The 24415-nt window shown below is 34.7% G+C and overlaps 1 protein-coding gene across 1 annotated transcript in view; it reads left to right on the forward strand.

Moving 5' to 3' along the window:
• FBXL17 (F-box and leucine rich repeat protein 17) overlaps positions 1–24415 on the forward strand; it is a 252591-nt gene that overhangs the window by 23448 nt on the left and 204728 nt on the right. The window contains exons 5-8 of the mRNA XM_037373398.1: positions 7027–7039; positions 10344–10359; positions 11253–11261; positions 16385–16417. Coding sequence (XP_037229295.1) covers positions 7027–7039; positions 10344–10359; positions 11253–11261; positions 16385–16417 — 71 coding nt within the window. The remainder of the gene's footprint in view (positions 1–7026; positions 7040–10343; positions 10360–11252; positions 11262–16384; positions 16418–24415) is intronic.

The following is a 24415-nucleotide window of genomic DNA, read 5'->3' on the forward strand; positions in this document are numbered from 1 at the left end:
CCCCACCCCCCCCCCCCCCCCCCCCCCCCCCCCCCCCCCCCCCCGCCTCAGCCCCCTGCGTGTTAGTGGCAGGTGCAAACATGCTGTGTGCGGGACGGTTAGTGAGTACATGCCATTTAGTACAGCGTTGAGTGTGTAGGCCTGGTTTACATGTAAGACAGGCTCAGACCTGGCATTATGCTGACCTAGTTCAGATTGCTTCCATTTAGTCTAAAGTAAAGATTAGCCTGAAATAAATCCTGTGTTGATACTTTATGCTCAATCATTGTAAATGTGCTTCAGTGTCCAGGCTGCAGAATCTGCACACTATTCTTATCTTGTTTGACAGGGAGAACATCTCTCCTTCTTGCAGTTGGTCATCTATTCCCCTGAAAGTCACAATTCCAGTGGACTTTTCAACTGTTGTGGAAAAGTATCTAGCAGTCTTTAAATGCCTGCTGTCTTTCTAATTATTGCTTTCATTATCTTTAAAGATTGCTAGACTTAACTTTTGCTCTTTTTCCCCATTTTCTGAGTTCTTTTAAATTTCAGAATAGTTGAAGTATTTGCCTTCTAGGCTATGTTTGAAGTTTCATATACGTTGCCATATGCAAAGATGTCTCATTGGTTTGATTCATGTGCATTTTGTTATATTCTGTTCAGATAAGCCAAGAAGTATTGCAGATACTTTCCATTTTTTCCTTGGGTCTTGAAATGTTTTTGTCATCCTTGTGATTTTCTTTTAAAGCCTGTAGCTTTGTATTTTAATTTAAATCAGAGAGAGATCTGTTGCAGTTTAATTCTCAGAATTTTGTGTACTTGCCCTTCCTGTATTATTTTGTTCTGAAGATCTATTTTGTATCAGTTATATTCATCCAGTAACCCACTTTTTAGGTAAAAAAAAAATAAATTACAACAAAGCTGATGTAGGGATAGACAGTGACATATAGGCTAAATTGTCAGGCAAAATGTGATTGTTTTATTTGAAAAAGCTGAATTCTGGCAAGAAACCATGGTTGTATTAAAACCTCTGAGAATCATTGTCTGTCTATCTTGTCTACCAGCTTCCTTAAATATGGTCATATGATTGCAATGCTTTAGCATTCCCAGTTAGTGCCTTGCACAAAGTCTGACAAATCCACCTCTTGTAGTGTCTTCCTTTACCTGTATGCTTTTTGTCTGATCTTGCAAGGACTGACAGTAAATCATAATGATGTTAATATAGTGGCCCAGAGCTTCTTGATGAAAAGGGCTGAGCAGAGACTTAATTTTCTACGCAGTCTTTACCTTCATGTCAGGGTTATTCCAGGATGCGTGTGGGGATGTCAGCAGGTTATGATGCACTATTGCTATGGTTATCTTGACACATGAGGTTCAGCAGGCCTTGACAATATTGTTTCAGCTTTTCAAACGTCAACAGTTAGATTCTGGAGTTTGATTATTATTTTTAAGAGGACATAATTGGAAAAATGAGTTGCATTTTCAACAGAACTTAGTTAAAATGTAAATAGTGACTGGAGGTACTGATTCAGACTCATAAGCGTTAGTTGGACCTACAGCTCTTTAGAAAAATCTGGTTTCAGTTTTGGAAGTAGAGCAGTTTACATAACTGTGTTCCTGAACTCACACTTAGGTCCTCGAAAAAGTTATTTCCAAAGACCTGTACTATGCTCAGTTCCTATTAGTTTTAAAATGTGAGATGCTGCAGCACTCTGTGGAAGCCAGAACCCTTTTATTTCGGGTATCAGATGTGTAATCTTTAGGAATGGACTCTGACCCATGTCATGCAAATCTTGTTTAGATAGCAGTGGAAGAGTGAGATTGTATCCTTTGCAATGTGAGCTTCAGCTCTTTAACTGGACTTCCAGACCGAAAAAGGTTTTGTATCTTTCAAGTATGTTACCACACTGAAATTCAAACAACAATACTATTAAAATACTTGTAATTAAAAGCAAAAAAAAACCCCCAAAAACAATTTTAATATTTTTTTATTTATTCTGTGTACTACCTGTGTAGTTTTTATCCTTTTGTTACATATTCTCAGAGTGACGTGTTTTGATTTAAAATCCTCCTCTACTTTTCTTTACCTGCTGTTAAAGCACGCAATAGTTCCAGAGGAAAAATGGATATAAAGAACTTACTCATTTAACTCTCAAGTGCTTTTTGTCAATAAAACAAATCATATCCTTCCCCTCCCGCTTTCTCTGCCCTCTCAGTGCTGCCAGCCATCTGGCCTGTAGTGACCTTCTACAACATCAGTTGGAAAACTTTAATAATAATAGTTGAGAGAGGCAAAAAAAAAATGCTGTTTAGTTTAACTAGAGGACATTCAGTGGCTTTTCTTTTTTGCGGAAAGAGGATTTAAACAAACTTTCCATAACATTTGTTGGACGTGTATTTCATAGTAACCACCATGAAGTTCACTGCATTTAAGGAGACGATGAAGCCGAGATGAAAAGGTATAAATTCATGAAGGCTCAGCTTCACAGCTGGTGTATAATCCTTTCTGTTGTCACTGCTGCCCTGGCCCCGATACCCAGCAGAACAAAGGGAGCTGAATTGGAAATGGTGGGAGCTGGGGAGCCTTTCGCTGGCAGCACATCTCATGGCCATAGGCCTTGTCAGGGCGCAGTGTGATACCCTTTATTCTGGGTGACAGATGCGAGGTGGGTTCTGTGAGGGGGAAGTCATTACTAGCGCAAGGGCAGTGTCAGATCAAAAGTAACCAGCGATCAAACAAGGTAAAGGGCTGTGGAAAACAGGCTTTCTCTCTGGCCTCAGCACCTGCCTGATCACTGAGGGGACTAGTCCTTGTGTGTCAGGTTGCGTTGATTCCCTTTGATGTACGGTGAATGAGTGAAGATGGAGACTGAAGTGGAGAGGGAAGAGTTTTATTTCCCGTTTCTTCAGGGCAATTAAAGGTGCCGTGCTATGTAATGCTGACAAGGACTCTACAACTGAAAAAAATCTCTGAAAGATCCCTGTTTGAAGGGAAATGTTCAGGGCTTGGGCTTTGTTTCCAGCCTGGTGTCTCACTGATGAATTTTTCAATGGCGTTGCATTTCGATGACTGAGGGAAAAAACCGACATTAATATTTTATTTTAGTTTCTTGACGAAAAAGATGAATTCTTATAATTCTGTTACTTTTTTGAAGCTGTTTAATGAATTACTGCATACGAAAGATTAATAATTTATGGATTTGCTCAGAACTGCAGGGTTTAGATTTTCTAAATATAATTTTTTGGCGAATGTACTTATTAAGGCATCTTAGGCTCGGTTTCTGCATTCTGTTCAAAATTTCCTGAATTTATCAAAAATTCTTTGAACGGAAATGGAGGTGTAGAAGTGTATACAAGTACACAGATTTTTTTTTTTATGCATGAAGACTTTTACTACAATTCAGAAGATAAGATCTAGCTAGCTGTAAAGTAACTCTAAGTAATTACCTATTAACACTTCAAGCTTGATTATAATATGCCATACTCTATGTTCTACAAATATAGTGTTCATACAAATAAATACAAATAGTGTTTCATTTATGAAATATTTTTCTATATATACACACCTGCAAAACAGAAGTAATTTTATAGCTTTGATGGTTTTTCTTAGTGTTTCATGACATAATTCTGTAAATTATTTTATTAAGCAAACTTACTGGAATTTAAGCTGACTTCCTCAATGCTGCATGCTTTTTATTCTATTAAAGATGTTTTACAATACTTTCTGTTACGGACGGCTGTCTTTATACAGCAAAAGTAATAACAAAAAAAGAGTATTTTATTAGGAGGCATAATTGTCACGTTTCAATTATAAATCAGTTTTCCAATCTTAAAATAAGAAGTATCCAGATCATCTTGTGGAGTGTGTCTTACTGAAAATTTATCAAATCATCTATTAGAAAAAGTTTTTCAGTTTCTTTAAAAATTACATAAACCTTTTTGCTGCTACCTGTAATTTTCAGTAAAAGAGATTCCAAATTTTGCTGCCACTCCCCACCTCCATGAGCATGTGTTTTGGTGTTTTTTGTTAAATCTGGAAGTGTGACTGTTTGTATATGGCCAGATATTTCAGCGTAAAAGGATTAATTACTACCTCCCTTGATAACTTAGAATAAAACCAAAATAAAACTTGCATAAAAAACCTCCAGCAGTTTTATTAACAGTTGGAAAAGTTTACGTAGTTCAGTATTGACTACGCACAATTGAAATGTCTCCGCAGCTCTGTAAGCATTTGAAAGGTAGTGCAGAATTAACAGAGACAGTAATACCTGCACTATTGCAATGCCTAAAAAAATACCAGTGTTCTCAAATCATTCTGTACATTTGTGGCAGGCGTTTTGTTCTTTATTGTGTAATAGTTTAGCTTTCATGTAACTTTTCAGATTTTACTGTTACATTAATTGACCTCAGAGTCTTCCATTTCAGATGACCATGTGGTTTAAAATCAAAAGAATTTTCACACATACAATAGTTCCCATCAGTGACTAGTATTCTTATATCTTTTGAAGAAAAGCACATTTTAGTTTGGTTTATTCTTTTCATCTCTGAGCTACAGAGAAATAACTGTAAATCCACCAAAAATGAAATTAAAAATGCATTTATGTATTTAAATAGGAAGTTGTATATATGGTTTTCATCCTGTTGTAATCTAGATAAATGGAAATGAATTTGCTATGTATGTGTAAGGACTTTATTATTTCTATTATTGTTATTAAATAATGTGGTCCTTGAAATCTTAGAAGTTCCTGTGAGCAGTAAACTATAATAGAACTTCAGCTGTGGTTCCTGTGAGCAGTAAACTATAGTAGAACTTCAGCTGTGGTGCCTTTCGAGTCCTCATGGTAATCACTTTGGCCTAAAAGTTGCAAAGAACAGTATTACATTTTGCCTTTAGTTTTTGTTCCCCTCACAGATTTATTGTTTAACATCTAACTTTAGGTGATTTGTTTATCTTCTGAAAGTTAATGTTCCAATTGGCAAAAAATAAAACTCTAGCCAAAACAAAAATGCCTTCCTAAATTTGTTCTGCATTCTGTCTGGATTTGCAACCAGTGGGAAAAAAGCCTGTGTGAGACCTTTTTGAAGGAAATAGGCTGTTTGTCCTTTTTTTTTTTTTTTTTTTTTTTTTTTTTCCCCTCTTTTTTTCTTTTCATTTGTGTGGAGTATACTAGACCTACTTAATGTGCTATACTAATTTTGTATTTTTTGTAGCTCTAGCTTTAGGCTCAATTTAAAAACCAAAAAAATAGATACCAGAAATTGCCCAGATTTTTTAAATAATGCAGCCTTTTACATTAAGCTAAATTTGTTTGCCTTAAGTTACTTATAAAGCATTGCATAATCTTAGAGGTATCTTTCATGTGTCTAGGAATTGAGATCTCTTTCATATTAGATTATTCTGAATTGTTTTTCCACCTCCCTCCACTGGTTGATTTTGTTTTGCTTCTCTTTTAGAAGAAAAAGTTTTTCCTTGTGTGCTCTTTAAAAGTAACGTGACCCTGAGCATCTGCTTTTTAATCCACAGCCTTTTACATTTTGTTCTTATATACTTATTCCATTTAAGTCTAAAACTATAATTACTTGTGACGATAAATGCATGATTAGTTGCAGGGTCCGTGAAACTCTCCAGGCTTTATGTTCTTTTGTATACTAACTCTGTCTACATTTGTTTCAAATTTAGATGCCTGCCTTGTTTTTTTCATGGCATTTCTAACTCTGTTAGAAAAGTAAAATCGAAGCTTCCTTCCATGTTTACTTTTGAAACCTTTTTAAAATTCTGAATGTACAAAGCATTATTGTTGGATCACATTTTTCCATGAAAAAGCTAAATAACTCTTTGCAGTGTTAAAATGGAAGTTCTGAATCTTACCAGGAATACTGAAATCATCTAAGCTTCTCTGGGAAGTTACCATAAAAGAAATTTAGTTGGATGTAAAGCTAAGAAAAATAATGACTACATAAAGGGTGGATGGGTATTTTTATTCTATAAATACAAGCTAATCAGAACATTAGACCTCAGAAAGAATAAAGAAGTCAATCAGCTAGCCTTTTTCAGCTGATAGTTGCTAGAAAGGTCCAAGGCAAATCTTTCTGCTCATTGAAAATGAACAGAGCCCTACAGGTCCCTTTATTTTTAGAGTGCTGTAGTTAGAGAGGAGAGTAACACTTTACACATTAACAGTGTTTTACCTAATACAGGTAAAGATCTTTTGAACTTGGGAGAAGAGGAAATTGAAGGGGAAATTAGATTTAGAACATTGAATAAAATTACTTCTAATATCTAACGTATTAGATTCACTTAAAAGACAAATAACTATTGAAATGTGTCCTAACTTAAAAGGTAGGAACTAACTGTATTCTTAAATTTGCAGTTCTGAATTACACAGAGTTGTCTAATGTTAATATCTAATTAGTCATCTAATCCCACTTACACATTCAAGATTTTTTGAAGGCAGTGGTTGGCTTTTAATTTGGTATAAGCTTTGTTTGTGCCACTTACTGTGCAAGAGCGTGGCTGTGGTATAGGAACAAAAGCAACTAATGGGAGTCAAAATGGTCATTCGGTTCTACGCCAGTTGGCTACACAGCACAAAACTTACTATAATGGCATTTGAATGTTATGTGCAGTCTTAATCTGGCACTGGTATGTATGGAGTCATCCATTAGAAATATGTGTAAATTATTTTACTTACTAAATTAATTCAGAAGTAGTTTGCATACTGACAGCTGTTTAATTCTGTAGTCGTTTGAAAATGGTATGAGGTGCTTTCCCTGTAGGTTCATGATACATAGTGTTTTGAACTCTTTTGAGCTATCTGATAAATGTATCACAGTTTGAGAAAGTGAATTAAGGTATTAATTTGGGCTGATTAATTACTTTGGATGTTTTGAGAAATGTTCAGCTGTGCCCACTGGATTTGCCTTTAAGAATAAGAGTTCTCAGTATGTGTAAGGTTATAATCTTGCTTCCAGTTTCAGGTTTTTCCCTTTTAGCAAGAACTAGACCGTATCTTGTGCCAACTGTTTCTAAGCTAATGCTGAAGAAAGCAGAACCCTCTGTGTGTGTGTGTGTTGGATGATTTAGGTAGTTACTTCAGTAAGCATTCTATAATAGTGGTACAGTTCATTTCATGAAGCAAGATAAATTCACAGGATGCTGTAACACTGTGGTTGTTAAAGCTCAAATCCAGAATTAATGGTAAACATTCATTTTAAGTTTTAGAGTATTTGAGGAAATTTGAGGAAACAAGGGCCCCAACTCAAAACCTGTGTGGTATCCTACTGATTTCAGTGTTTTGTGGGTTGGGGCTTTTTGGCAGTTGGTTGGGTTGGTTGTGTGTTTTGTGGGGTATTTCTTTTGTGTGTTGGCTGTTCTTTGTTTTGGTGGTTTTTTGCTCCTTAAAGGCACTATGCTGGCACAGTGTGCTTTCTTCAATATTGCTGTAAACGCATTTACCCAAAGTATGGTCTTCTAACGGAGGACAGAGCTCATTGTTAAATATTCAAAATTATTAAAAAACACCCATGAAATATTAAATCTGGCAAAAACAACACTGTAGTTTGGCACATCAGAAATACTGCAGATATTCAAATGAAGGGCTCTTTGATCTACAAACATCTTTTTGATGTGTCAGCTATTTATATACTGACTGAAGCTCAGATACCTCAGTTTCACATACATTGTGTAGGATGTGTGTAACTGATAAAATGGTGTGTGTTACAGTAAGATGAGCGTATCAATAGATTTCCCTTTATGATGGCATTAGTAATATATGTAGCCTGTACAAATTTTTAAGGATTCAGTTAAAAGGATTGTTCTAACATAATTTCAGTAGATTAAAGGGCTATTAAACTGATTTATGTCAATAGTAAATACACCAGTGAGAGTACTTTCAGCATAAGGAACATATTCACAATTGCAAGAAAAGGCTGCAACCTGACCTTACAAACTACACTGGAACTGCAGTATATCTTAAAAATCCTGCTGGAGCGTTCTGTATTTCAGTGAATAAAATAGCTTTGAAATCCTGAAAAAGATTATTGATATGTTTTGCGCATTTATGAATACTCTTTCACAGCTGGTGAGGTATCTGTTTGCAGGAAAATACCACTTTGGCAGTAAGGTAAGACCCTTGACGTGTGCCAAGGTGTTGACTACCACTTCAGTTTCTTATCTGTTTGCTAGAGTGCAGAGAACAAACAGGAGGGGAGGGGTGGGAAAAAGGAAAGCTTGGACAGTTTCCAAGGCCCCAGTATATGTGTATGAGAAGTTATAATTACAGGCTGTGAGGCTGACTTTTATTGGGCAGGCTTTTCTGGTGGATTTAAAGCTCCGCTCCATCCTTTCCCAGGTGGTAGCTGGCTTTCATGGGCAGAATTGCTTGACATTCTCAGACAGGGCTAAATGGGACCTCCACCCTGGGGTTCACATGCTGCCAGCTGAAAGAAAGTAACAAATGAGAAGAGATGACAAAACAGAACTGCATAGTAAGAGAGGGGAAGAAGAAAAGCAAAACCAAAAGGTAGGAATAATAAAGAAAAGGGAAATCGTAGGGGAAGAAAGGGTGCTGAAGAAATGAAATGCCATTAGATAATGAGCTCTAGGAAGTTGTATTGGTATGGTAGGCACTCATTTTGTTGCAACAAGAAATGCAGGAGAGTTAGCATTTAGTATTTTGATGGTCTTTGTTGTGCAGTGGTAGTGTGCTTTCTAATGCTAAAAGTTACCAGGATGGTGAAATTTGAGGAGTATTTAACGGTGTTTTTTTGTCAAGACCATGTGGTTGTTGACCCTCTTGTAATAATTTTGTAGAGTAGCTTGTTCATATTTGATAGAAGTTTCTTCAAATATTTGTTTTGGTCTTCTTTCTTACTTGTATAAGCTGTATGCTTGAGGTGGCAAAATCCTCTATAATATAGAGATCCACTTAACTTGCTGAATGGATATTAATGAACATCACAGAAAAATAATTTATAAAAAAACATATGAAGTTGAAATTAAAAAGAAGGGCAATAGGTCTGGAAATGAATTGAAAGGAATACTGCACTTGACATGCTAATACAGGTTCTAAATTACATGTTCTTAAATTGTGTTTAAGTCTTTGTTTACTGTTCTGAAAGGAAAGGATGCCCCTGTTTTTTAGATTAGATTGCCTTTCACACAAGAAAACTTTATTGTGGTTTAAGATACTGCTAATCCTTTTTGGTCTGCCTGAACTGTGTCGTGTATTAAGTTCTACTAATAAGTAAGAATTATTACAAATTTGAGTACTGATCTCATCTAATTAGCTGTGATTCTTAAGATGAGTAACTACTTGTAATTTAGCTTAAATCTTAAATATCACAAACATAAGAATTTTCTTACTAATATATATATTTTTTTTTTCATGCAAAAGGATTTTAAGACTCAGATGGTACCTGAGCATGGTAAATACCAGGTCATGTATGTGCAGTCTGCATTGGCTATTTTAAATGTGGTGTTTTTTGTCCCTTATATTTAAAACTATCTTGTAATACTGATTGCAACACGAACTGGGTTTATTGCATGAAACTGTAATAAATGAGGGAGAGTTTAAAATAATGTACAAGTATCTAAAATGTAAAAAGCAGTTGGTATTTAAAAAACATATGCCATGCATAACTTGACTCCTTTAGTTGTACTTTTAACTTTAGTACCAGATGAATAGAGTCTTTGTATTTTACAAATACATACTTTGGCAGAGGTGAGACCTTCCATTGGCATCTGAATTTGTAAGCTTAAGTATAAATTTCTGATGGCTGAAAAAAATAGAAAATAGCTAATGTAGACAAGTGGTGTGGATTATTCTTATACACTGTCCTTTTTTCTACATCAGGCTTCAGGACCAGCAATCCGCTGGTTAGTCATGCACTGCTAAAACACAAATAAAGATATTTTTAGGAATTGATTGAGAAGGACAAAACACAAAGCTATAATGTGAAGACAGTTGGGAATGTGGAAGTAAGTAATTTTAAATTTCCTTTGAGCAAAAGTTAAGTAACTGAGGATGGAAGAATCCTGTTGCAGCTAGTACCGCTCCAGAAAGAAAAAGTAGTTGTGAGTGGGGGATATGTGTGATCTGGCAGGTGGATTTTTAAAAGATGACTTGTTCATAAAATGCTGTGAAATCTAATACTTCATTTTCTTCGTCCATCTATTCTGTCTTTACTCTTTCTTGAAAAAAATTAATAAACATTATGGGAAAGTATAATGATAGAGCACTAGTCATACAGCACATGTTTCCAAGGTGCTGATTTCTGCTGCTCTATGTATGACTAGGCTCATCAACTCATGATATATCTAATTAGTATTACAAAGTGGTGCCAGGTCATTTTTGTACTGTCAGAAGAGCTTTCGTGGAAGTTAACAGTAAAAGTATGATCGAAGCATGTTTTTTGTTTCTCATATATAATTTAGCAGGAGAGGGTTGGAGCAGGGTCTTAGATTACAATCTTGTTTCATGTACTGTACATTAATTTTCATATTATTGGATTACCATTATGTTTTATATTTTCAAGACATATGAATGAAGTATTTATTTAAAGTGGAGAAAATACAAGAAAACAGTTGTGTCTCTCCTCCCGCTGCCATTTTTTGTGAAAGTCAATGTACTGTACATTAATTTTCATATTATTGGATTACCATTATGTTTTATATTTTCAAGACATATGAATGAAGTATTTATCTAAAGTGGAGAAAATACAAGAAAACAGTTGTGTCTCTCCTCCCGCTGCCATTTTTTGTGAAAGTCAATGCTTTTTCTTGAAAATGTTAGTAAGGTTTCACTTGGTATATTGTTTACTCATGATGATTTGATCCTTATCCCCTGAGTTTTAATTTCATTACTGTTCTGTAATTTTAATATTAAATATGAATGTAATAGAAACATATAATCAGCTATATTAGGAATTCTTGCTGTTTCGCTGGGACTTATATTAGCTGTCCGTATGTTTCATACCTTTTTGTTCTTCTGTAAGTGTATTATGTGCTTAAACAATTGCAGATGTATAGAACAAGGACTCAGCTTTTCTTTTGTAATTCTGGTAAGTCTAATGAACATAATTAACTAACTTCAAGGAAGAAACTTCTGCTTGCTTTAGTATTAAACACCACAAGTATCTACAAAGTAAAGAACAAGTGAAATAAATCCTTCAAAAGGGACATACGTTACTATCTGTATTGTATTTACTGGTTCAGAAACATTAATTTGAAGCTGAATGCCAAAACCATTAACTGAACAGCAAAGTAATAACAGAAGTGTCCTGTGTGCACTTTTCCAGTATCCTTTCTGTATTTTCAACTTCTTTTTGAGGCTGTGTTTAACTAGTAGAAAAAAATGTATATTTTTATTAAACTGCTTCAAATGCAGCCTTTTAGGTTCAATCTTTTATTAAGGAAATAGTGTTTAGATTTCTTAACTTTCTGTTTGAAATAGAAGATGCTTTTTATTTATCATTCAAGAAAATACTATTCTAAACAGTTACTATTTTGTTGGGGTTTTTTTGTGCAGGGACACTGAATGTTATGCTAAATTTATTGAGATGCTTGTTTTAAAATTTTAAATAAGTAATTTCACAATTATTAGGTTTTATTTGAATTTACTTTCACTTACCAGTATAAAATATGTTCTAATTAGTGTTCCCTTTTTCCCGTATAAAAGTTTTTATTATTATTTTATTTTAATGAAGACATGGATGCTTTTGTGTTTACTCAGCTTCCCCGTGGGCAAAGAATTTGCAGGTTATGCCAGTCCTATCTGGCAATATTATTGGTAACGTGGCAGCAACTTGAGATTTTTTTTTCTTTTCTGTTCTTAATTGGAACATTGGCGAGCAAAGTTAATGAAAGGCTACATTTTGTTCAGTGTACTTATTGCTATGTTTTGTGAAGCAAGTAAGATGAAAATTACAACATCATATTCTATGTGTGTAATAATAGTGAGCATTGACTGGTATTCTAAATATTGGTATGTGTAACAGCATCTATTCAGCAGGGCATTGTTTTGCTTTTCAATTCATATGAAAAATGACCAAAATCATACCAGTGTGCTATTACAGCAACTGTCTTAAAGCACACCTAGTATTTGATAAAATAGTATTGCAATTAGCAATCTGTGTATAATACTTACAGTAGAATCTAAAGAAATTGTAAAAAATTCAAAATATTTTTTATGTGTGCATTTAAGTCCTGAATTTAAGAATCATCTAGCTTATAAGAGGTGTCATGAGTGATTTTGCATAACAGAAAATCATTCTGTCTTTATACAGTTAAATGTATAATTAAATGTATAGGTTAATGTAAATCTGTTTATACAGAAACTATTTAGTGTTTGCACAGAGATTAATTTTTAAGTGTTATGCAGTATTTTTCAGAAACTGGAAAAAACCCTCTGCATGCAATATTGTGAACGCATTATTGAATTCCCATTAACTGTATGTTCAATATCTAACCACGCATGTGAGGGGGGGTGTGTGCCTGCCTGTGTATCTGTACCTTTATTTTAAGCTTTGTGCATGTGGCAATTCTGAGAGAACTTGTAAATTAATGCAAGGACTTAACATTTACTTTCTAATAACTTGTTGTAAAGAAATTGGGGGTATGTGCAAGTCATATATTTTGTTTGCATACAATTTAATAACTGTAAACAAGACTGTTAAAAGCCCCTGTATCTCCTTCTAAATTGAAGACAATGGTATACAGTACCTTTTCTCAATGGGCTGTTAATCACTGTAGATTGCATGTAGATTGCAATCACATGTACATTGCATCTGTAACCAAAAAGATTTTTAATGGAAAATAGTACCTTTTAAATTAAAAAAATAAAAAATGAATTAAAAATGCAGCTAATTAATCAGTATGGAGTAGTATCCAGTTAGTATGAAACAGTATTTTTCTTTCAAAATTACTCTAGCTGTTCTGAACAGTAACAGAAGACAAAATTAATAATAGAAGCTTAATAAATTTGATTTTGTTCCTGACATTTGTATGTGATTAACCATTATGTGTTGATCTTCAGAATTGTAATGTAACATATAATAAATGCAATCAGTTAAAAAATAATAGTAGTTCCAATTATTATCAACAATGCTGTGGCTCTGTAGAATAGAGTTGTTGCTGTGCTTTGAAATTGCAGAGGTAGTTTCATACTGACCGTTTGTATACGCTGTTGTCACACATTTTGGTTGTTAATCGTGCCTATACTTAATATTTTATTAATTTAACTAATGGTATTTTTGAAATACTGAAAACTAATGCATGCTATGCCAGATGCCAACAGAAGGAATATCAGAGTATTTCCTATCTCCTGAGTTACAAAAATAATCTTGAGGGGCAATATGCAATCAGTTTTGGATGTGATGTTCAGTAGCTGTGTATTAAAAGTTTGTATTAAAAGTTTGTGCTAAAGTATCTAATGTAAAGTTTTTATAGCTGAAAACACTGTGGTCATTAGTTAGCAATGTAATTGTGAAGAATGGTTGAGGTGTGTTAATAAGGGAAACAGTAGCATGATACCTTGGGTGGTTTCATGCATCTTCAGATCATTAGCAATGAAAGACTGTTACTTACACCATTGCTTTTTCCTGTATGTGTAACAGGTAATTGCTTTGTTCTTGTGATAGGCTATCTTCTTGGTGCTGTGAACATTAAAGTAGCTTTTTTTTGTGAGATTTTTTTTTTCAGGTATTCTTTTCTTCTTTGTGCTCTAGAGTAGTATCTCACTTTAGGTTCACTGTTTTGTACAAATTTTCAGTGGAGCCAAAAAGAACTAATTAATACTATATGTCAGGCTGTATAGTATAAAATATATCCTTATGCAATTATGTGATAGTAGTTTTTTTGTGTAGCAGGTGTTTTGTTTGAGCAAGTCCCTTTTTTTTCCCTGTTCTTGACTAGCATTACTCTGTATGATCCGTGTAGTGCTGCAAGAGGATAGATCCATTTGCTCTACTTATAGCTCAAGTAAAACAAAACAGATTGCCACCTTATTAGTCACCATTTTTATCTCAGCATGCAGATAGTAATAAATCTGTAGAAAAAGAAGAGGTACATAAAAGAAAGCACCTCATCACAAAAAAAGGGCTCCTTTTTGAAGAGGGTCTAATCAAATGACACTGATGAAGAGGGGTCTTTGACTCTATTATCTGATGTAGATGGCTGAGATCTCAAATTTCGTACTTACGAGTCACATTTTTCAATGCAGTTTGTCAAACTAGAATGTGATTAATCTATCTGTCATTCTGAATTGATATTGGGCAGCCTTGTCAGAGTATACATAATGATGTATGACTCTGTTGGCTTTAGATAGTAATATTATATTTACAACTAACAAAATTTAAACATGCATCATTTTGACCTTGAAATGAGCTTATTCTGTTCCCTTGACTTTTGTGAAAATGTGGCTTTTGATAAAAAGGAGAACAGCACATTGCCAGAAAAATGTAGTTCATTTTAGCTTTTTGCACTCATTAATTAAGAATGCTTGTTGTTGGACATGAGCTCGTGTGCTAACAGTTTGTTTGAAATTTGATTATAATTTTTTTTTTTTCTGCCATTCCTTGCAGCCTTTGTGTATCTATCATTTGAAAGACATACAAATGTTTTGAAGTAGCATTCATATGTTCAGGTACTACCTAACGTGTCAAAATATTATTTTACAATGTTGTCAGGCAGTCCTGTGCCTAAGACAGGTTTAAAACTGAAGAGAAGCAGGCAGTGTATAGGAGATATATATATATATTTATATATATTTATATATATATATGTTTTTTGTTTTACTTCGAAGTCAGAGTGATTTATTTTTTTTCACTGCCAGCAGGAGCTGGCTGAAAGCCTGCAGAGTGTCAAGGCAGAGGAAATACTTGTTCTTTCTCTGTGATAAGCTCTTCTAGATACTGTACCACTAGAGTTTGTGGAATAGGACAAGTTTTCCTTGTCATCTTGGGTATATCGCCTAACTCCCTTATTCATTGATTTCCCCATTGATACAGCATTGCTAATAAGAGCTGCCCCATGAACCATTTGAAGAACAGTTAGTATTTTCAGTCTGCTTTAAGACTGAGATGCAGGCCTTGTGGAAGGCATTACGTGAGTTGTTCAAGTTTGACTCTTGAAAATACATTAATTTAGGTGGGAATCAGAATAGCTGTTAAAGTATATACTAAAATTTTTGGTAATAATTAACACTAAGGAAAAAGAACCTGCTTGTACAAGTCCTAGAATTGTCTGTCATAAAATCGCTTAGATTGGAATGGACCTCCAGAAAGAAGTTAGCTAGTCCAGCCTTCTGGTCAAAGCTAGAGCAGGTTCTTCAGGTCTTGTTCTCAGGTGAGTTTTGAATATCTGCAAAATGGAGATGCCACAGGCCCTCTAGGCAGCCTTTTCAATGTCTGACCATGTTCCTGCTCTTGTACTTTTGCTAGCACAGTCTGTTAGTCATTCCAGTGAGGCAAATACTTGGAATATCCATTCATCTGCTCCACCATTTCACTGGTGGAGATGGAGAATTTGCAGTCAAGCGGTTCTTCCAAGAGCTGTAGTCCAGTAATTCTGAAAATCCTCTTTTTAATGCATTTGATTATTTTTTTTTTTAAAGGACCGTATCTTCCTTTAGCTTATTGGCCCAGAGTGCTTTGAATGTAGCTCTTGTATAATTATCTGCCTTTGTAAAGCACTCTATAAATAGAGTAGTTAATCCTCTTGAAGTGTATCAATATTAAACAATGAAAAGCTTCATGAAATGCAGACTTTTTCTGATACCTCAGATCCTCAGGCCCACAAGAATTAAAACCTTTTTTCCCTTCTCATAGGATGTTTTTCTAATTGTTTTTTTGGTGGTGAATGTCTGTAATTAATGTGATTTTTTCAGATTATTATAAACACAATTGTATTCTAAGAATTTTTTTACTGCCACAAAGTCTTTTACAACTGTGGGATTGCATATGTGCTTCCTGTCCTTGTAACCATAGAACTAACTGTGACTATAGCATAATAATGGCAGGGACTTGAATAGTGCCTACTAAAACATTGATTCAGATTAAAAACATGTAACAGATTTTCTTAAGTGGTCTGTGAGATGATCACTACTACATGGAGATCTGTTAGTGCTCTAGTGCTGAGATTCTGGTGGCCTCTAAGCCATGGTTACTAAGCAACAGAGAAGGGTGCCGGTTTATGGTTGATATGGTTAGCTGTCGGTGAATGCATTGTGGCTCTTATGGAAACTAGCAAATAACGTAGCTAGAATCAGATGCAAGCCTGCTCTCTCCAACTTTGGAGAGCGGGTGTAGCATGGTATAAAGCTGATTCAAGATCAAGGGAGTAGGACACAGTGATTACTTCTCTGTCCTGTCTTTGGACATTCTCTTTGTAGTTTGTGGTATACTTGAGGAGGTAAACCCAGTTGGGCTGTTGGGTTGTGCAGTCAGACACTCATAGCTGAAGAACCACTATGAATAATATTGATATTAAATACTTTCAGAAAGAAAGGTGCAGTTAGTGTATCTTCTGCACTACTTAGGAATATTAGACTGGAAATATCATTCCAGTATTTCTTCCTGTAATGAAAGATGCAGTTGTTTATTTTGATCTTGTCACTTCTGAATCATTCTGCTGTTGTGTAATTTTGTTTCCAAATTACCTTAGCTCATCTGAAAATTTGACATCGTATCTACCCCCAGAAGTTTCATGTTCCTGCCTTTGTACACCTTGTGTCAACATTGAATTCCTCTCTTATTTAGTTTAAAAGTGTTACTCTGTCATTACACCAAATGAATCAAGGATTAGTAGGGATTTTTCTATATTCTGAATCCGGTTCCAGTGGCAGCCTGTAGTTATTTCACTATGTAAATGTTTGCATTCTGGACTTCCTTCTGAAGTATATTTGAGAATATTTTGTGTAGCGTAACTTCCTGGGGTGCTTGCTGCTGCCCCTTTCCCCTCACCTCACCCTCCCACCTTCCCAACCTCAAGTGCAGTGTGGCATAGAAAGCGGGGAATAAATTAGATCAGTCACAGAAGGGAAGAAGTGTAAATGTAGTGTTATACTTAAGTAAAGTATTTCCTTTCCCTCTTTTTCCCAACCTTCCAAAGACCTTTTAAAAACATATTCAAGAACACCAAAATTGAGACACACATTTAGAGGATGTACTTATTTAGAAAGCAACAGAAAAAGACAAAAGTTTGAGGCAATGAGTAAACAGTACAATTTATATTAATTTGAAATCTTATCTGCTTAGCATTGCTTCTGTGAAACTACTGAAAATTTTCATGTTTAGTTTTAGAAAACAGTAACTTCATGGTTGTCTCGTTGAGAGCAGTTTTCTTAATTTAAGGCTTTCAGCAGTGTTCAGTCAATGTACATGATTTTAATAGCAATTGTATTGTCATTCTCAGTAAAATGTGGAGAATGAAGGAGAAATGAAAGTACTATATTAAATATAACATCCACAGTGGAAAGTCTTAGAATGAAGAAATGTTTCAGAAAGAGCATTTTTACTGAGGTTTCTAAACATGTTCTGTGTCAGCGTAGACGTTTTGTTGTTTTGCTTAAAATAAAACCGAAGTAAATTCTTTCTGTATTGAAAATAGTCTGTCTCATGTTTTGCTTCTGTTCTGCAGTGTAAGTTTTCATGGTAAAATTCACATTAAGCTGTGCACATGTTTTTAATTAAACCATTTATAACAAGGCAATATTTAAAGCAGAGATTAAAGAAAGGGTAATAACTTGCCAGCCTACCACAGTATAATATGAGACATATGAAAAATACTGGAAGTGGAAAAATTACTAGTGAAAGTTTCGGAAGATAACTTCTTTAACAAACTGTGGTTTTCAAACTATCACGTGCATTTAACTTTTAATCCTGTGCTTCAGAAATCTACAAGGTATTAATTTATAACATTGGGGATGAAAAGTTCAATGATCTGCCAGTGATTATTTGGCAACGTGAATGAGCATGTCTGAAGAATCCTTTTACATTTCTCTTTACCCTACTCTTAGGAAGATCAGACGGGTATAGCGAGGAAGACATTTAAAATAGCGTTGGGAAAATTATGCACCTGTAAATCCAAGCTGTTATTCTTGCATGAAGTAAGAGTGATCTGTCCTACTAGTTATTTTACTGCTCTACAGTAAGCTTATTGTATGTGAACTTGACAAGTAACAAGGTAGGATTCTTTACAGAGTTAGCAGTAATGCTTAAAGTAACTGCATACTTTAGATGTGTAATGTGTTTATAATTGGATCCTATGTTTAGTGGCAAAGTTGACTGGTCAGAAATCAGGAAAACAATTTAAGGTTGTATGTGTAGCCTTTCTTAGCCTTCTTGGCATGCATACTATGAGACAATTTTTAATTTGAAAGATCGCATTTTCCATTTCTTACTTCAGAACTTCATTTTATTCAAACACAAAATGGATGTTGCTTATATTAGTGGGAATTTAGCCAATCTTTTATTTCCATTTATTTTTCAAGTTATGGCCACTGGTCATATTTTACTGTTTGCTCCCCAGTTCATACACTCTTTGAAGGCAGAACTTTTTACCTCCTATTCACTCACAGGTGCAAGTGCCTCACAAACATTAGCTGACTAATTTAAAAAAAATTGCTGTTGAACTAAGGAGGAAGTGGGGAGAAAGTTAAGTCTAAGGGATCTAGCAATTAGGGTAAACAGGTTGGGAGCAACATTGACAAGAAAGTTTCAGCTTCACTTCTGTAGCAGTTTGCAGAAGAGAGTATGAAATGGCTGCTGCTGAAGGGTGGGGATGAAGGGATGAAGAGAATTTTCCAACCTATTTTATCTGTCTGAGTGGTGGGTTGTTTGTTGGGCTTTTTTTTGTGTGTGTGTATGTGTGATTTTATATTCTAAAGGGATTTAATGATTATTCTAAATAAATGATACCTGAATATTCTGAAGGGAGGATAATGAAAAGCAGACAAAGCTAGATGTGTCGCAATTTAAAAATATCTCAGGATAATCTAACTTTCAGATGATCTTCAGAAGAATCAGGAAACTTTACTGTTATAAATGCTTCAAGAGCCAATAGTTGCATATTGTTAATGTGTTGTAGACTGCGATTCTGTGATTCATATAGGCCCAGGAAGGAATCAAGAGTTTCATTTAGTTTTTTTGCTTCGTGTTCATTCCAGGAGCATTTTGTGAGATTGAATGATTTATGAAGAGGTGATAGTTGATGTTGTAAGGGAGAAGGCATTTTATTTCTGTGTCAATTTAGGGGAAATAATTTAAATGGCTTACTGTTTTGAATGTTAAAAGACATTTTAAAATAGTAATACAATGTAAATTTTTGCAAGAATGAAAAATTATGTAATTCTTTGACACAGGTATATAAATTTGGTCTTTTTAGGAAAACAATAGATCATCTAGGACAATGGATTGATTGTCCTTACCTTTTTGTGTTCACAAATGGTTTTCATTGTAAACAAACAGGATTTGTCTGAATTATAATTATTCTATTGTTTGATACATAACTTGAATGATAAGAATTTCTTGGTTTTTCTCAGGATCCTCAGAAACAAATGATTTGTTGTATGTCACTCTCTACTCTTCCTGGTTTCATTTTTGAGGGGAAAAAAACCCTTTATTTTCTAGAGACAGAACAGTATGTCCCAGAATGGGATGACACTATTTTAATAGGTTATTTTTTCCTCAAATAAAATTGCTTTGAATGTTAAGTTTTGTAAGCGCAACTATGGTGAGAAAGAGCTCTGTTCTCTTTAGAAATACTGCAAAGTGAGTGGAATTCAGAGAGCTCATACATGCATACCTTACTTTACACTTCTTACGTTGTTCCTCCTATTTTTGGCAGTGAGGTTCCACATCAGCTTAAATGGATTTGATGTTTATGGTTCCAAAACAGTGCATTAGGTAAAAAATGGCTCTTCATATATATGGGAAAGAGAGAATTACATAGTTCACAGCGGGCTTCCAGAAATTTAGGATACTTTATTGGCAAGAGGTGTAGTTGAAGACATGATGTGATGATAAGTTTGTATTATGTTTGAAGCAAAGGTAAAAGTGTGTGATGGGTGTTACTGAACTATGTGCTTTGAGTTACCTATAGTAACAGGTATGTTCCGTATTAGCATAATTCTTTAATGTAATGATTCAAAAGTATGCATTTTCTAAATAAAGTTAGAGCTTTATTTTGCTGTAGGTGTAACTCCTCAAACTCTCTTGTCATCTGTCAGGGTTTGAGCAAACAAATTTTGACACAAATCAGAAAACTATGACAGTTGAGCGAGAAGCTGTCAAAGGTTCCGGATCAATCGTACACTTTATTGCCTTAAACTGCTAAGCAGATAAATATCAGGGAAACCCCTGAAATTAATCATTACAAATACTGGAAAAAATTAAGTGATTTAAAAATAATAGATACCTAGGCTCTTAAGTTATTTCAGGTCTAGAAAGAATGTTGTAGCAATGCTTTTTATGGAAATCATCAATGCTAAATAATACTTTATATCTTAGGAAACTCAATTTGAGTATTTTCAAAGATTGTGATAAACATGAGTTAAATTTTAGGGTTTAGAAGAAGGCATGGAAATGAAAATGTCAGTAGACCATTTTCATCTCATAAATACTGTGTGTGTAACCAGGTCTAATGGGAAGGGTGAGGTTGATGCCTGAGCCCTAGTGGGTTGCTGCTGCACCCTACTCTTGGAGTCTAGCTGGGATGGAGTTAACTTTCTTCATTGCAGCCCATATAGTGCTGAGCTTTGCATTTGTGGCTGAACAGTGTTGATAACACACCAGTGCTCTGGCTGTCATTGAACAGGTGCTTGCACAGCATCAAGGTTCTATGTCTGACCCAGGCCTTCCCAAAGGTCGGTAAGCTGGGGGTGGGTGAGAGGTTCTGCTTTCCAGGAAGTTGCTGGACATTGCCTGCCAATGAGAAGTAGTGAAAGAATTCTTGATTTTGCTTCATTTCCATGTGCACCTTTTGATTTTTGTTATTAAACTTCCTTTATCTTGATCCACAAGCTCTTCCAGCTTATTTTCTCCCCCTGTCCTTTTGAGGAGGAGTAGTGAGAGAACAGCTGGATGGGCATCTGGTAGCAGGCAAGGTCAGCCCACCACACCTATGTAAGATTTCTGAATGAACAGTGTTAACAAATAGAAGACTTAAACCACAGGCTATGCCAGGGATGGTCTTACTGCAGAAAATATTAAGTAGATTTTTGTGGAGCATTAGGGTACCTTTAGTTTCAGAGATGCCCAGATATGTTGGATCCTTGTAGGCCTGGTCTCCTCTTTTCATACGTTGGTACTCATTCAGTTGAGGTTTTCATTATTTTATTATATTTTTTTTTTTAGTACTGAAACATAGGGAAGGTGTGCCTGTGTTCTTATGCTGGACTCTATCATACACACATCCCAAACTCCCCCTGCCACCAACCTACCTATATACCTACCTACAAATATATTTGCAGCCTTCCACTTTCACTATGACTTCAGTGTCTGTGTTTGCTTACTTGTAGAAACCAACATCTATAGAATGCACTAAAGACTGTTCTGCTTTTTAGCGTTGTTGTATCACTTCTTCCTGATACTGTGATCATTATGTAAGGTAAGTATGGTGTGAAAAATAAGAAAAAAGGCCAGTTCTGTGGCTGAAACAGTTATCTCTTAATTCATCAAGCCAGTTCATTATTGGTGGACTAATAAAAATCACTTTTCTGTTAGCTTTATATCTGTAGATGTTTTGCTTTTTTGAAAAAAAAAATAAAAAAATACACCTTTGACCTATTTGGTAATTCAGATTTTCCTCCTTCTGAAGAACAGAATAATTAGTTTCTGAGCTATTGCAGAAAAAAAGATTAAATGTCTTCAGTTAAAATCTCAGACTAATTCACTTAGAATTTCAGACTAATTAATTAAATCTTTCCTCAGTGCTGATTTTTTCTGGTTTTCCTTGAAGCTGATACTATCATTCTGAAATTGATCTTAAATATCTGAGTTTCAAAATTTTACAGAAAAATGTGTTCGTAGTAGGGACTTGAATTTTCAGATATGGCTGTACACTATGTCACTTCTTCCAGTTCTTTGTTGTGATATACTTCCGAAGGAATAACTGCTGAACATTCATTAGTTCAGTCACTAGAATTGCAAGTGTTCTGAAAACATTTTATGTTGGTTTAAAAATAGCATATTAATGATGAGTATATTTATTTGGAGACCTGAAGTATGAATGTAACACAAGGAATGATTTCTTTTTATAATATGACTATTTTCAAGTAAGCTTTTACAAGGTAGATTAACAGTTTTTGGGGGTTGGTTTAGACTTTCTGTATTTGCAGAAGAAGCATTTTACTTCCCGTTAGTGTAAAGCTGTTTCATGAGTTTGAATTTGCATTTATATGCATGTGAGGGGAAGTTATTTTTAACCTTGATGTCCAGCAGTTTTGTGTAACCCTAGAAAGTTGTAGTTTGTTAGCAAGAATTGCACTGGGTGCTATTTGTGTGTAAAGTTTAGGGTGACGAGGCAATCTATTTTTAAATTTACTGAGGTTTTATGAATCTAAGCTTCATGTCATAAATAAATCTCATTCATAGTGCTTTTAGAATAGCAAACTTTTTTTGAATGTTTCGGTTATTTTAAGAAAAGTTTTCAAAAAAAGTGAAAGGGGAGAAACACTCAAGATGGCGGTGGAAAAGAATGAAAGGCTAGTAGAGGCTTTTCCTTGGACAGACACTTTAAAATGTTTCAGAATCATTATTTATTATATATTTATTTTAAATTTTAGAAAGATTTTACATCTATTATGTATTTATTTTATATTTACCTGTATTTATCATAATGATGAATTCAAAGACAATCTGTCTAGGTTTCCGTTTCTAAACTAGCAGTACTAGGTACATATTTCCATTAGTTTATTAATTGAACTTATGTTGTAGCATTTAGTAAATAGAAGCTTAATAATTATATATATAAAGTATGCTGAGTTCTACTGAATGTCTGTCCTTTGCAGTAAGAAATATAAGAATTATTTTTTTTCTTAGATCTACCTAGGAAAATGCCTATCTAACCAAAATTTCAGCATCTGTCTTTGTCTTCATTTTTTTACTTTTATTTTTAATTCAGAGTAAGTTATCTGGTGCTGTTTTTTAATGATTTGAACTTTAAGATGAATTTGATTCTTTACACATAGGGAATAATATTTTAACATGGGACAAAGAAGAAAAATAGTTCTTACATTATCAAATTCTGTTGTTCTGTTGATTTTTCTAGTGCAAAGAATGTCTTCAATTTTTAAAAATTTTCAGTCTGAAAGACCGACAGGAAAATTCTCTTGAGTTTTCCATTATGTGACCACCTGGCTAAATAAAGTCTGAGATGTAATGTACGTTGAACATCTTGATGCCTTCCCCAGTATTCTCTTAACTGTGGCTTTCTTTAAAAAAAATGGTCTGTCTTTATTTGGTACTATAAAGCCATGAGAGGATGCACAAGGAAAAATAATTCTATGTATATTGAGTTTCTAATAAAATTCTGTATATGAAGACATAGATGGAATGGACATCTTCTAACCTAGATGGGAAAGAGGGAAATCAGGTCATGAAGGTAGTGATACATGCCAAGAGACTTTAGGATTGGATCAATTTAACAAAATGATCACCTCATCGTGCATAATTTTTGTAGGTAGAAATGCTAGGCTTTAACAGGAATAGTGTAGTATAGTTTCTGGTTACTAACAGCCTCACCAGGATGGTGGCACTGGCTGTATAGAATATATACAGGAAGAGAGATAAGAGCAAGAAATATAGTGGTCTGGAGTTACAGTAGTCATGGCAGACAACAGTTATGGGAGAATTTCACACTGAGATGCAACTAAAGTGAGATTCCTAGGCTGTCAGTGATAGCAAGAACTGGTCATGGAGCGTGCAGAAGGAGATTTAACCAGCGGGGGTGGTGCTGAGTGAAAAATTTTGCGAATCAATATAAAAAATGAAGGACAAAAAACCCCACCAAAACCAACAGCAGAACACACCCTCCACACCCGTTAGTGTGCACAACTTCAAGGAAATAAGTAAACCAAAACAACTTACTGAAAAGAAGGTAAGATGTACAGTTAAGAAAATTAAACCCGTGTAGTCACTGGAAGATAATTTAAGGAAGAAGAGGAAACATAAAATAAGAAAGATCTAAAGAATGGCAAAAAGTTAACAAGCAAGGTTGAACATGTTGGTGAGAAATTGCAGGAGGCAAGCACACATCCATTAAGAGTTGAAGTTACAGTCAAATGAAGGAAACAGCATCATAAAATCTGGCAGATTAAATTTAAGTATACAGTAAAGCAGTAAAAAACAGTATGAAGAACAGTTAGCAAAAGAAGAAAGCTCTTGAACCTTTTCACAGATGACTTGGGCTTGGCAGCATGGTTGGGGAGGTTGCAGGGAC

This window comes from Falco rusticolus, chromosome Z (assembly GCF_015220075.1).
Source record: "Falco rusticolus isolate bFalRus1 chromosome Z, bFalRus1.pri, whole genome shotgun sequence".
NCBI lineage: Eukaryota > Metazoa > Chordata > Aves > Falconiformes > Falconidae > Falco > Falco rusticolus.